The following is a 12,500-nucleotide window of genomic DNA, read 5'->3' as shown; positions in this document are numbered from 1 at the left end:
CTACTGCTCTACCATGTCCAATACTTTCAGTCTTCATAAATACTTCTGGTGCCATATAAGCTAAAATATAAATCATTATATAATTAATAAAATATCATTTTTTAAACGAATATAGATGACATATGAACCTTGAGTCCCAACAAATCCTTGAAGTTCACCAGGCATTGTAGTATGCGCTTTTATTTGCACCGCGCTACCAAAATCACCAAGTTTTAAACAATTGCCCTCATTTGTCAAAAAAATATTTGCAGCTATGAAATGAATCAAATTATTACATTATATTTGAAATATATATGCTATTTTAAATATCATATTTACCTACTTTTAATGTCACGATGTACAATACCATGGGAATGTAAAGCTGTTACAGCTAAAAGAAGTTGATGTGTGTACTTTCTAACTAAAGATTCAGGCAAACCATTTCCACTTCCGGCTACTAAACTTTCTAATGTTCCCTCTGCACAGAATTCCATAAATATTAACATCTCTTCCTGTAAAAAAGAAAAAAAAAAATATATATATATATATTTATAAATCATTTCTTATTAAATAGATTTACGTGTTATATATGTAATTTCATGTACGATTTCTTACACGATGAATTTCCAAACCATAATAACGAACTAGATGATTATCTTGTATTCCTTCAAAGATCTGAAGTTCTTCTGCTATTCTTCTAATTGCTCTATGATCACCAGGTTGTAATTGTACCTCTTTCATTGCTAATAATTCACCAGTTTGATTATTTACTATGGTATATACTTTTCCAAATCTTCCTTGGCCTTTAAATAATATATTATATAGAAAAATAAATATTATTTTAATAGATTTTCTATACGCTTTAGAATCATACCTATTTTAATTCCTCTTTGCCAAGTAAACGTCACTCGTCTAGCTTTTATATGAACTCTATCAACAGCCTTCATGTCGGTTACTTGACCAATGAGTTCATGATTTTTCAATCTCTCATCGATATTACGATCCACTTTTTTTATGGCTTTGACTATTCTATCTTGTCTAGGCATATTTGAATTTACAACAAGGATACCACCGTCAATTATGTTTGGTGAAATTGATTTTCTCGTATTCAATAAAAGTTCAGGGGATTTTAAAATATCTCGTGTCTTTTGTAAGGTACTTATACTTGCTGTTCTGCTACGAGAATGAGATGGAGAGGATGCTCTTGATCGAGGTAATCTTTTCAAGGCTAAAAAGTGCGTTAATAAGTTTTAATAGAAAGTATGTGGGAGGAAAAAAAAAAAAATTATTTACTATCTATTTCTGAGGATGATACAGATGCCGTTCCAATGACATGGGAAATGCAACTATCCATCGATGTTTTTAATTCTTCAAATTCTTCGTCAGTTAAATGTTTAGTATAATGAGGCTCACAAACTATTATCAAAAATTCTAATCCTTGATTTGCCCATCTAGGTCTCAAGCCTCTACCACGTTCACATCTGATTCTTACAAATTCCATCCAAAGAAATGCGAAGGATACTAGGCCACGTGCTAGAACAGCTTTTTCTTCTGACAAAAATAAATTACACATCTCTTTGTGATAATCGAATCCCATTCTATATGCCTGATGAAGTATTTCCCTGATACGTGAACGTATCGCCGTACGATCAGATTCAGCTTTAGGTTCTTCTGCTTGATTAAGATCATTTTGAAATTCCTCGATTACTATCGTTATACGACATCTCAAATCCATAACTATTTCCTAAATAAATAATTATAATTTTCCTTAATAATAATCAAAGAAAAAAAATGTTCTATTATATATATATATATATTATTATTTCTTACCTTCAATGCTATCAAAGATTCTTCTAACTCTTTATTAAGTGCTGGCCATTTTTCAATGTCACGCTTTAAACATTTAGCCAAGGTAACACTCTTGACAACCTTTTCCCGAGCTTCCACAAACATTCCTTGCCATTCGCGTCCCACATACATCAAATGAAATCTGAACCATGTATTAGGATGGAACAAATATTTACAAAACAGTTCACAGTTTAACGAATGAATCCTCTCTTACTTGCCTGACCATTCATCATCATCTTCTCTGTCATCCACGCATTCCTTGATCTCCTTAGGTCGTTCCACGAGAAATTCTTTAACTTGTATAATCATTGTCCTGGCAATTTCGCTGAAAAAAAAAAACAAAAAGAAAAAAAAAAAAAGTAATAAATAAAATCAAAATACATATCTATTCGTATACATACATAATGTTATTTACCAAAATTTAACTCCAGCTATTTTATATCCGTCAATAATATTTCCAGCAATAGATTTAACGAAGGTCCATTCGTCCATTATTAAATTTTTATGAAAGCTATCATGCTGAACCATATCTACCCATTGTTGCAAATAATTTAAATAAACTTCAAAAACAGCTTTCAGGCTCTCATCGAATTCCTTCACGTCGGCCTCGAATAGAGTATTACATGCGAAAGGATCACTGGCTATGGCAGCGCGAGAATGAGCAGAAAATCTATCTCGATGTATACAAGCAATCCTAAGTCCCTCTCGTAATTCACGCATCAATTGACGTACCGACAATGGACTTGGTTGTTCTGGCTTTTGTTCTAATCTCATTCTCAAAAATTCATGTACCACATCTAATGGAACACGCGACAAGAATAGAAAAGCAGCTCTAAAAGATAATTATTATTGTTAATACGTTTAATTATTTTTTTTTTACTCATATATAATTATATTCTATAATAAATTATTTTTACCTATATGATGGAAGATTTAATTCTTTAGCTTCTGCACTCCATACACCGTATCTCTTTAATTCTTTATCACCGTCATATTCCTCATTAGCACTATCATTATCATACTTATCGTTTTTCTCTAAAGTAAGTCTTGCTTTTCTAAGTACAGAAATATGTAATCTTTCCAAAAAATTAAGACTTTTCCTCAGTCCTCTAGTCTTGAGTACATCCTCTATGTATTTTCTATGTGAAAGTAAATTTTTTTTTATACAAAGACTTATATAATATATGAAATAATTTATAATAATTTTCAATACCTGTAAGCAAGACGATCAAATTCTACTAAATAGAAATCAAGACGATCGAGTCTTTCATCATCAGCATATGAAAATGAAGATTCTGGAGTAGATGGCCATGATTGTGCCAAGGACATTCCACCAAGAGACGAAGTATTACTATTGTTACTGTCAGATGGATTTGAAATTTCATCTTGTTGAGATAATTCAAAACGTATCATGGCTCGTCGTGGTTCTGAACCATCAGTCATATCCGAAGCTCGAGAACTAAAAATAATCTATTTTATTATAATTCACATCCTTTGATCCTTATAAAATAAAAATAAAATACCTTATCCCAGAATCAGACGTTTCATCTTGCTTTTTCTTAGTATGAAGCATCATTAATAATTTTCCTAAAATCTGTAATTTTAATCTATGATGTTTAGTCATATTATACCATAGGCACATAGCTTTAACTCTTCCAGTAAATTCTGGACTCTTATATAAAGGATAATGAACAGCAAATGCCTGAGACGATGGATATAATGCTTCTGCAGCCTCTAATCGAGCTAACAATCCTTCTACTTGTCTTAAGGCTTCTCCCTGTGCACGTACACATGCTCGACAATACATTGAAAGACAACCAGAGCATAAAGTATGTTCTATTCCTGAACCTGAACCAGAATTTACACTCTGTTCGTTGAAATCATTTGAATAACATGAAACCGGATGATTTACTACAGTTTGATTATATCTAAAAAAAAAAAAAAAAAAAATTATTAAATTACAATCATTTTTAAATTATTAAAAAAATTACTGATTAATATTGCAATATCTTCTATTTACTTATATTCTATTATTTCTTTAAGTAATGAGCCTACTGCTTCTCGTTGTTTGCATAAATATTCATCTTGAGCCATTGGACTACGATCAGCATGATGTGCCTGTAACTCCAACCAAATCAAATCTTTCAATTCATTTTGCCATCGGGTCTCTTCATGACTCATTTGCCTACGACAATTACGTTCTGTACTTCCCTAAAAATAATATTATATTATAATATATTAATCAATATGTCCTAATCAATTTTATAATCGTCATCTAAAATCTATACCAATTTAATAAGAATTGAAAATGTATCATGAAAGGTCTGTCGCTCTGAATAACTTTGTGCCATTGGCGATTGCGATATAATTTCTTTTTCGTCCGACAAAAGAGTCAAATGGATCCCTTTCGTTTCCTGTTTTTTCTCCTCAACGTCAATTGGCTTTGATCTTAAACTACGAAATCTATTTTTCGTTTCAATCTACAAATATTTCAACAAATTGATTTTATTAAAGCGACAAGAAAAATATTGTAAAAAAAAAAAAAAAAAAAAAGAAAAAAGAAGAAGAAGAAGAAGAAGAAGAAGAAGAAGAAGAAGAAGAAGAGGAAGAAGAAGAAGAACAAATATATAATAAAAAAGAAATAAGTATTACTTTCATATTGTTCGGTGTGTATGGCATCAAACGTTCTGATTTTTCGGCATAATTAAGGGCAGCTTCAACGTCGAGTTTCAAATCTCTTTCATTACCGCGTAAAAGTTTCAAACTTCTTTTAGATTTTCGATTAACAATTTCTTCCTTCGCTTCATTTTCACGACATTTATCTGCCTCGTCGCACATTACATTGAAGATAATCGTATCCAAAGTATTTCTCCTTCTAATACCAACTTTTGATCGATATTCTTTCTCCGAAGATTTTGTCTCACTAAAAATAAAACAAAATTAATTCATCCAAAACTACTCTAAGTACAAATGAATTTTTATTAAAGAAAAAAAGAAAAGAGAGAGAGAGAGAGAGAGAGAGAGAGAGAGAGAGAGAGAGAGAAAGACATACAAATTTATAATATAATATTTATTTAATGAAGGCCATTCTAAGCAAAAAAAAAAAAATGTTCAGACATATACAATGGAAGAGTTTTTAGATAAATTCAAACTAGAAAAAAAGTAATACCAAAGAGTATCGTTCTGATAAGAAATATGATTTGATATTTTTTTAAATCGTTATCATCAGAACAATCCGGTGGATTTAGGTATGCATTACTAACGTATTCCTACATATGTGTACATTAGGATAGAAATTATTTCAATATTTGTCGTAGCAAACTTGACAGATAAAAAAAAGATTCATGTGGACAAATAACATACTCTTTTCATTCATATACGCTTGGACGAGAAGAAAAGGCAGGGATAGAAATAGAAAAACGCAGGCAAAAAAAGAAAGAAAAAAAAAAAGAAAGAAACTGAGACATAAAAAAGGAATGAAAAAAAAAAGTAAGAAAAAAAGAAAGATACGCGCGAAATAAATTAATACAAATTGTAAGAGTTTAATTAAACTGATTAATGGCATACCATATTGCCAATTTCTGTTTCATGTGCCTTTTCTTACGACTGAGACGTGTTCTCGGTGGTGTCTGTCCATAAATATCACACATAGCCTGTATCGACTCTTCGTATTCATTTGTTGGACTGTACAAATCTTTCTTTCTGTAAAATTATCGTAAATTCAAAGGAATGTCACATTATAAAAACGTACGAAAAAAAAAAAAGAAAAGAAAAAAAAGAAAAAGAAAAGAACAAGAACAACATAAAATGGAAATTGTCAATTTGAATATCCCGCCTTTTTATTGGCGCCAAAAAAAAAACAAAAAACAAACAAAAAACACAGAAAAATACTTTTCCGATCATTTAGATGATAATCATCTAAATAAAAATGAAAATGAATAATAATTATAATGATGATGATAATAATAATAATAATAATAATAATAATAATAATAATAATAGTAATAATAATAATAATAATAATAATAATAGTAATAGAGATACGATGGAAAATAAAAGCGTAGAAATTATCACAATAAAGTTAATCTTAATGTTCTTATCGTAACCAACCGTTAGATAACTGATTAATTCGTATACATATATAAAAGCCAAGTCCTGCGCTTTGAAGCGTTGTGCAAATGGGAATCAGATTACACAAGCCCTCGCATTTTCGCGACAGGTTATTAACAGAGGAACAAAACAGGAATATTGCATAACTAAAGAGAATGAGAAGATCATTTTACATGGAGAATATTTCATGGAATGCTTTCAAATAGAACTAGATTTAGAAAATCGAATTTCGATTAGAAAATAAAAATGATCTCTCAGAAAATTTCTCAAAAGATTTTATAACCTTCGTAATAATCAATTAAAGTTATACGAAATGTTTGACATGACTAAAGAAAATTTCAAAAGAAAAAAAAGAAAAAAAAAGAAAAAGAGAAAGAAAGAGAAAGAGAGAGAGAGAAAAAGAGAGAAATATACTCGAAATATTCAATTAAAGCGGTCAACGACATTCGAATTACGCGGGAATACATGAACAATGTGTGATGTCGAAAGATGTTATTCTTGGACAGTTAAAAAAGGAGAACACTACATCCGACAGGAATATCAAACGATAATACATGAAAATAATTTGTCTTGCTTGTATATCGTGGACCCATATCAATGTATTCACATTATATCGTCGAATAAAGACATTCACAATAACGTTAAAATGATCGTTAAAAGGAAATATCATTGGACGTAAATATATGTTCAATATGTAAAAAAAAAGTAAAGTAATGATCGTCATAATGTCTGTGAAAGAAATGGGAATAACGATGCCGGTTGCTTCTTCATTTCACTAATGCCGAAACTAACATAAGAAATTACGTAAAACTGGCACATGTTTGATATCTAACGCGAATGAAAAACTTTTACACCCACCTGACGTCGTTGACTTCCTCATCGGAATAATCGGAACCAAACAATTCTTCGATATTTTTTTCTCTCGTTGAATTAAAATACATTGTTCGATTAAAAAACAACGTTGACAACCGACTAACTCGACACGGTCGACGTCTATCTGTGCTTTCCTTAGACGCAGGCATTCTATACATGCGCAATCATTTTCTTTCTTTTGTTGCTCGATCGATCGAAAAAATGTCGATAACTCCGATTGATCTAATAGATGGCGCGAGAAAGTTCCTACATCTACTATTATCGACGGTTGGTCTAAAATTTTATCTAACCCCGTCGGTAACAGAGGATATCGGTATAACAGAGAATGTCGGTATAACAGATTTAATAAATTTTTAACAAAACGTAACTCCTCTCCCCCCCACCCTTACACCCCACAACCATCGAAAAATAAAATAAAAAAGAAATAACTAAAAGAACAATAACGCAGGAGAGAAAAGATACGATTTGTTTTATTTAAACAATTTTTCTCAGTTTCTTTAGCAAAATACAAGTGATTTTCTTATATCCTCGTACCAACAAATAAATGTTATCTATTTTTATACGTGATTTTTATTTTTTTTCTTTTTTTTTTTTTTTCTTTTTTTTTATTAATAAAATAGAAAGGTTGTATTCGTATCCTGTATATTACGTGTGTAACTACTAATATGCATATGTTTAATTTTGAATTGTCGAATAAAATAACTGCGAAAAAGAAGGGTGTCGCAATATGAAAAGAGATGCAGAAAACATTTTCAAAAAAGGAAAATGAAAATTTGCAATGCTCACACAATTTATCCAGCCATTTTTTTTTCTTTCTTTTTTTTTATATATATATATATATATGTTCTATCTTTCATGCTCTTAAAAAATGTTATAGCACCGAAGATATTACAACGAGCGATAGACACAACGAACAACCAGAATAATTAATTATGAATGTGGACAAAAGTAGCACTATTATAAGCAGTCCATCGGTGCATTTGATGAAAAGGTAACGAATACAATAATTTTCGTTCTATTACGGAACAAAGAAAAAAACTTAATGACTTTGATTTACATATTTACAGATCGTGCGACGAGCGAAGAGATTTTGTCCAAGATCTAAGAATTGATCCGCATAACAAGTGTTATGTACATTTAAAAAAAAAAAAAAATTTTCTCTGATTACGTTCGTTCGCGTATCTACGTCAGAATATTTTGCGCGTTTATATTTAATCATATATGTACGTTATAGATAAGAAGAAAAAGAAAAAGAAAAAGAAGTAGAAGAAAAAGAAGTAGAAGAAAAGAAGAAAAACAGAGTTAAAAATCATCTCTACCTATATATGAAATCTTCAAATATAATAAATGTATATAAATGATTAAGTACATTTTTATGTCCTAACCATCCATGTATATATATTCTCAGATATAAGATTCGAATATATTGTATAAAATATTCTTTCAAATAGCACAAAAAGTTCACAATTTTAGGAGATTATATTAAATTAGAAAACGATCAAAGGCCTAACGTAGATCGGACACTGCACCAACAATTGTTCTCTGGAATGTCTCAATATGAACTCTAAGTGGCCAAACATTATTATAGCTGGTAGAGTATCGAGACGTATTTATAAAAAAAAAAAATTGTATTCGTCTATTCTTCAAATCTTACAACGTGACATTATCGTGCGTCATGCTTAACTATCTTTTCTTCTATATTATACGCACGTATAATCATTATTCTTATGAGTACAAATAGACGACTATAAAATGCTCTCTGTTCTAACTTTCATTCGATACTATTCCTTTAATAATAATAATATTAATAATAATAATAATAATAATAATAATAATAATAATAATAATAATAATAATAATAATAATAATAATAATAATAATAATAATAATATTACTACAACTAATAATAATAATAATAATAATAATAATAATTAATAATAACACTACAAAATTGTAAATATTAATAATAATATGTTACTAATTTATAAATTTTAATATTAAATATAATCAAAAAATATCTATATTATTGTTCCTCCTGTAATTTTTCTTTTGCATATTACAATAACGTGTAATAATAAAGCATTACCAAAGTACAAACTCTGTAATCATTCTAATAATTATCTCACATTCCTCTCCCTCTCTCCCTCCCTCTCTCTTTCCCTCACTCTCTCTCTCTTTCTCTCTCTCTCTCTCTCTCTCTCTCTCTCTCTCTCTCTCTCTCTCTCTTTCTCTCTCTTTCTCTCTATCATTGATTCAAAAGTGATTGTGTTTTATTTTATTATCGTTTAATTTCATCAAAATGAGGAAATAAAAGGAAAAAAAATGGCAGCATTCAGAGATTGTTGTGTATGTCTTAAAGTTTTATCAAATTCTTTTTTTTCCTCCACATGATTTTCCTAAAAAAAAAAAAAAAAAAATAAAAAAAAAATAAAAAAAAAATAAAAAAAAACATAATTAAAAAAATTAAAAAAAATTAAAAAAGATGAAAAGATAAAAAAATAAATAAAAAAAAAAAAAAGAAAAGAAAAGAATCATTTTAAAGAATTATATAGCGTATCAGACAGCCATATAATTATATTTATTTGATTTCAAAAAAATTTTTTTCTTTCTTTCTTTCTTTCTTTCTTTCTTTCAACCGTTCATTCTTTCATTCCTTCATTCAATCTTTCTCTCACAAATATGCACAGAGAATTTTTATGTTAAAACCAACTATACTCTCTCTCTTTCTCACTCTCTCTCTTAATCATTCATTCATTCATTCATTCATTCATTCATTCATTCATTCATTCATTTATTCATCCCATCTCTATCTTTCTCGTGTACGTTGATTTGGGCTTTGATGAAAAGATATGTGAAACTAATGGGCTAAGCCCTTAAGTTTCTATGTTAACTACAGTATATTGATTCTCAACGTACGTATGTATATCGATAAAGGCCACAAGTGTTCAATATAGAAATTGCGCTTATCAGTGTAATAATATAGAAATTCGCACGTGATAAAAATTGCAAAAAATACAATATTAATTTGTAAGCCACATTAAAGTTTTATCGGCTCGCTCATATTGTTGTGTGTTTTCTAAGGATACATTAGGAGAAGTGAAGGAAAAGAAAAGAAGGAGAAAGAAAAAAAAAATAAAAAGAAAAAGAGAAAAAAAGAAAGAAAGAAAGAAAGAAAGTAAGTAAAAAAAAGGATATTACTTCGTTCAATAAATTGTTCATAGTTACACTTTCTCATTATAAAATTGTAACCGTTTCACACACATATGTAGTAACGTTGGAATATGATTGAATTATAACAAGGATACTTTTTGCATGTTAATTTTTTCATCATTATTACTATTGTTCAAATCGCATTCTAAACAATCGCCAATATATCATTAATTGCAGTTCTAATTCTATACAATGTTTTTTTTTTCCTAATCAGAATTGTCGGTGTTTTTCTAAAGAAGAAAAAAAAAAAAGAAAAAAGAAGAAAAAAGAAGAAAAAAAAGAAAAAAAAGAAAGGAACACAAATCAACTTCGATGATATATTCGGTTTCATTTAAAAATCCTCGGAGAGAGAAAAGTATCAATTTTCTTTTTTTTTTTTTTTTAATATACGGACTTGTCCCAAATCTAAAACTATTTATATCCCATTGGACTCACAGATATAATTACACAACGCCACATTATCATTGACAATTGTCAAATGGTAATATACATGCTAAGGAGAGGATGTATCTGTCTATCTGCGTGCGTGCGTGCGTGCGTGTGTGTGTGTGTGTGTGTGTGTGTGTGTGTGTGTGTGTGTGTGTCTTCAAATATTATCCTTACGAAGGACGGAGAATAAACAATGTATGTACAGAATGGATCAAAAGTTCCTATTAGATTTTGTATAATAAATTACTCTTGTCTGAGCCTTTCTAGATTTCTTATACAATCTAAGAAAAAAAGAAAAAAAAAAAAGAAAAAAGAATAAAAAAAGAGAGAGAAAAAGAAAAAAATTGACCTATACAGTCTCGTAAAAGAGTAATTGATTTTTAATATCATCTAAGAACTTTTGATCTATCCTGTACGTTTGATGAAGACCGCGACGACAAAAATAATTATTAAAGAAATGTTATGTCTGCACCATTTTGAAAGCGTCTTTTTTTTCTATTTTTTCCTTTTTTTTTTTTTTTTTTTTTTTTACCGGTCAACGATAATACTTACGACGAGAACAAAATATATATATATATATTATATATATATATGAAAGAAGAAGAAAAAGAAGAAGACGAACGTTCAAAATTTTTGTTGTCCATGACACAAATAATAAGGAACATAGATCATGATGATGATGATAATAATAATATTAATAATAATAATATTAATAATAATAAAATAATAATAATAATAATAATAATAATAATAATAATAATAATAATAATAATAATAATAATATTCTTAGCACATTCTTGACGATAGAATTATAATAAACGCGAGCACAAGAACAAAGATAGAAAATAGCTAAACATAATTAGGAGAGAGTGAGTTAGCTTATTGCCAAATATATACTATTCTAATAAAAATGAGACGTATTTTTTCAAGATTAAAAAAAAAAAAAAAAAAAAAGAAAAAAGAAAGAAAGAAAGAAAGAAAGAAAGAAAGATAGAAAGATAGAAAGAAAGAAAGAAAGAAAACAGTAAAAAGAAAAAATATTTATACTAAAGAGAATATTATAAATTCTGATATCGAAGAAAAGACACAAAATGATCTATCTCCAATACACAAAAACTTTTGGAGAATGAAGCGCGTTTGATATTGAATCATAATTGATATACGGAAGCATATTTGGAAGATATAATAAATCTCGCTCGTCGCGTCCCTTTTGTTAAACTCATGAACAAGAGTTTAGCATTCATTGCCATAATGCGTTTATAAATCAAATTCTATAAGTTTGATGATGAGAATGAATAATAGTGTGTTGTCTCAATGCGATAGGATTATATAAATCGCTATAAAAAAGAAAAAGAAAAAAAAAAAAAAGAAAAAAAGAAAAAAAAAAGAAAAAAAAAAGAAAAAAGAAAATATGTATCAATTACGTTGCGTGGCACAAGAATTAAGATCGATTGTAAAATAATTTTCAATTCAAAGGAATGACGATAAAAATCTAGTGATATAGTGATATATACCTAGGACATTGAATCCTCTCTCTCTCGCTCTCTCTCTCGCTCTCTCTCTCTCTCTCTCGCTCTCTCTCGCGCTCTCTCTCTCTCTCTCTCTCTCGTTCTCTCTCGCTCTCTCTCTCTCTCTCGCTCTCTCTATTTCTCATGTGCAATAATAATACTCCGTATAATGATACGGAATAGATGAAATTCAAAAAATGAGATAATAAAAATGCATTGGGGTGGGGTTTGGGGGGGGTGGGGCGTGTGGATAAATATACGCACATATTTTACATATTCTCAAATTGATCGACACGACGTTTGGTATTGCCCTTGCGAATTTCACGTAGCGTTTTATACTTGTCACGTCCTTGACGAACATTTTCCCTATGAATTTTATCCATGACAGTTTCCTTGGTTTCGTCTCGTGATTGTGCAAGATCTTGCTTCAATGCCTAAAAATAAAATCAAATTGATAAATACATGTAGAATTATTTTTTTAAATATTTATTTGTACATATATATATATATATGTTTTTATACATAATAATAATTATTTATAAT

The 12,500-nt window shown here is 29.2% G+C and overlaps 2 protein-coding genes across 12 annotated transcripts in view; both read right to left on the bottom strand.

The window, feature by feature from the left end:
* Mekk1 (mitogen-activated protein kinase kinase kinase 4) overlaps positions 1–6,980 on the bottom strand; it is a 7,960-nt gene extending 980 nt beyond the window's left edge. For 2 of the 3 annotated variants that reach the window (XM_085662884.1, XM_035880772.2), the window contains exons 1-17: positions 6,796–6,980; positions 5,395–5,529; positions 4,480–4,750; positions 4,116–4,307; positions 3,848–4,038; positions 3,351–3,755; positions 3,041–3,286; positions 2,745–2,966; positions 2,243–2,659; positions 2,042–2,152; positions 1,810–1,969; positions 1,273–1,723; positions 854–1,207; positions 595–782; positions 323–491; positions 129–251; positions 1–60 (exon numbers count right to left, since the gene is read on the bottom strand). The exon at positions 1–60 is cut by the window's left edge and continues 92 nt beyond it. In XM_085662884.1, the coding sequence (XP_085519010.1) occupies positions 1–60; positions 129–251; positions 323–491; positions 595–782; positions 854–1,207; positions 1,273–1,723; positions 1,810–1,969; positions 2,042–2,152; positions 2,243–2,659; positions 2,745–2,966; positions 3,041–3,286; positions 3,351–3,755; positions 3,848–4,038; positions 4,116–4,307; positions 4,480–4,750; positions 5,395–5,529; positions 6,796–6,968 (3,868 nt within the window). In that variant the 5' untranslated portion in view covers positions 6,969–6,980. The remainder of the gene's footprint in view (positions 61–128; positions 252–322; positions 492–594; positions 783–853; positions 1,208–1,272; positions 1,724–1,809; positions 1,970–2,041; positions 2,153–2,242; positions 2,660–2,744; positions 2,967–3,040; positions 3,287–3,350; positions 3,756–3,847; positions 4,039–4,115; positions 4,308–4,479; positions 4,751–5,394; positions 5,530–6,795) is intronic. The other variant, XM_085662885.1, reaches the window with a different exon arrangement.
* Positions 4,642–12,500, bottom strand: part of Moe (moesin) — a 26,365-nt gene continuing 18,506 nt past the window's right edge. For 2 of the 9 annotated variants that reach the window (XM_085662889.1, XM_085662890.1), the window contains exons 11-12: positions 12,222–12,391; positions 8,776–9,206 (exon numbers count right to left, since the gene is read on the bottom strand). In XM_085662889.1, coding sequence (XP_085519015.1) covers positions 12,227–12,391 — 165 coding nt within the window. In that variant the 3' untranslated portion in view covers positions 8,776–9,206; positions 12,222–12,226. Of the gene's footprint in view, positions 4,751–8,774; positions 9,207–9,986; positions 12,392–12,500 lie in introns of those variants that run through there. The other 7 variants (XM_085662887.1, XM_085662886.1, XM_085662891.1 and 4 more) reach the window with 7 other exon arrangements.

The sequence above is a fragment of the Vespa mandarinia genome, chromosome 19 (genome assembly GCF_050613455.1).
Source record: "Vespa mandarinia isolate Hongniang chromosome 19, ASM5061345v1, whole genome shotgun sequence".
Lineage (NCBI taxonomy): Eukaryota > Metazoa > Arthropoda > Insecta > Hymenoptera > Vespidae > Vespa > Vespa mandarinia.
The sequence above is the reverse complement of the archived record's forward strand: the minus strand, read 5'-3'. Positions and strand labels throughout refer to the sequence as shown.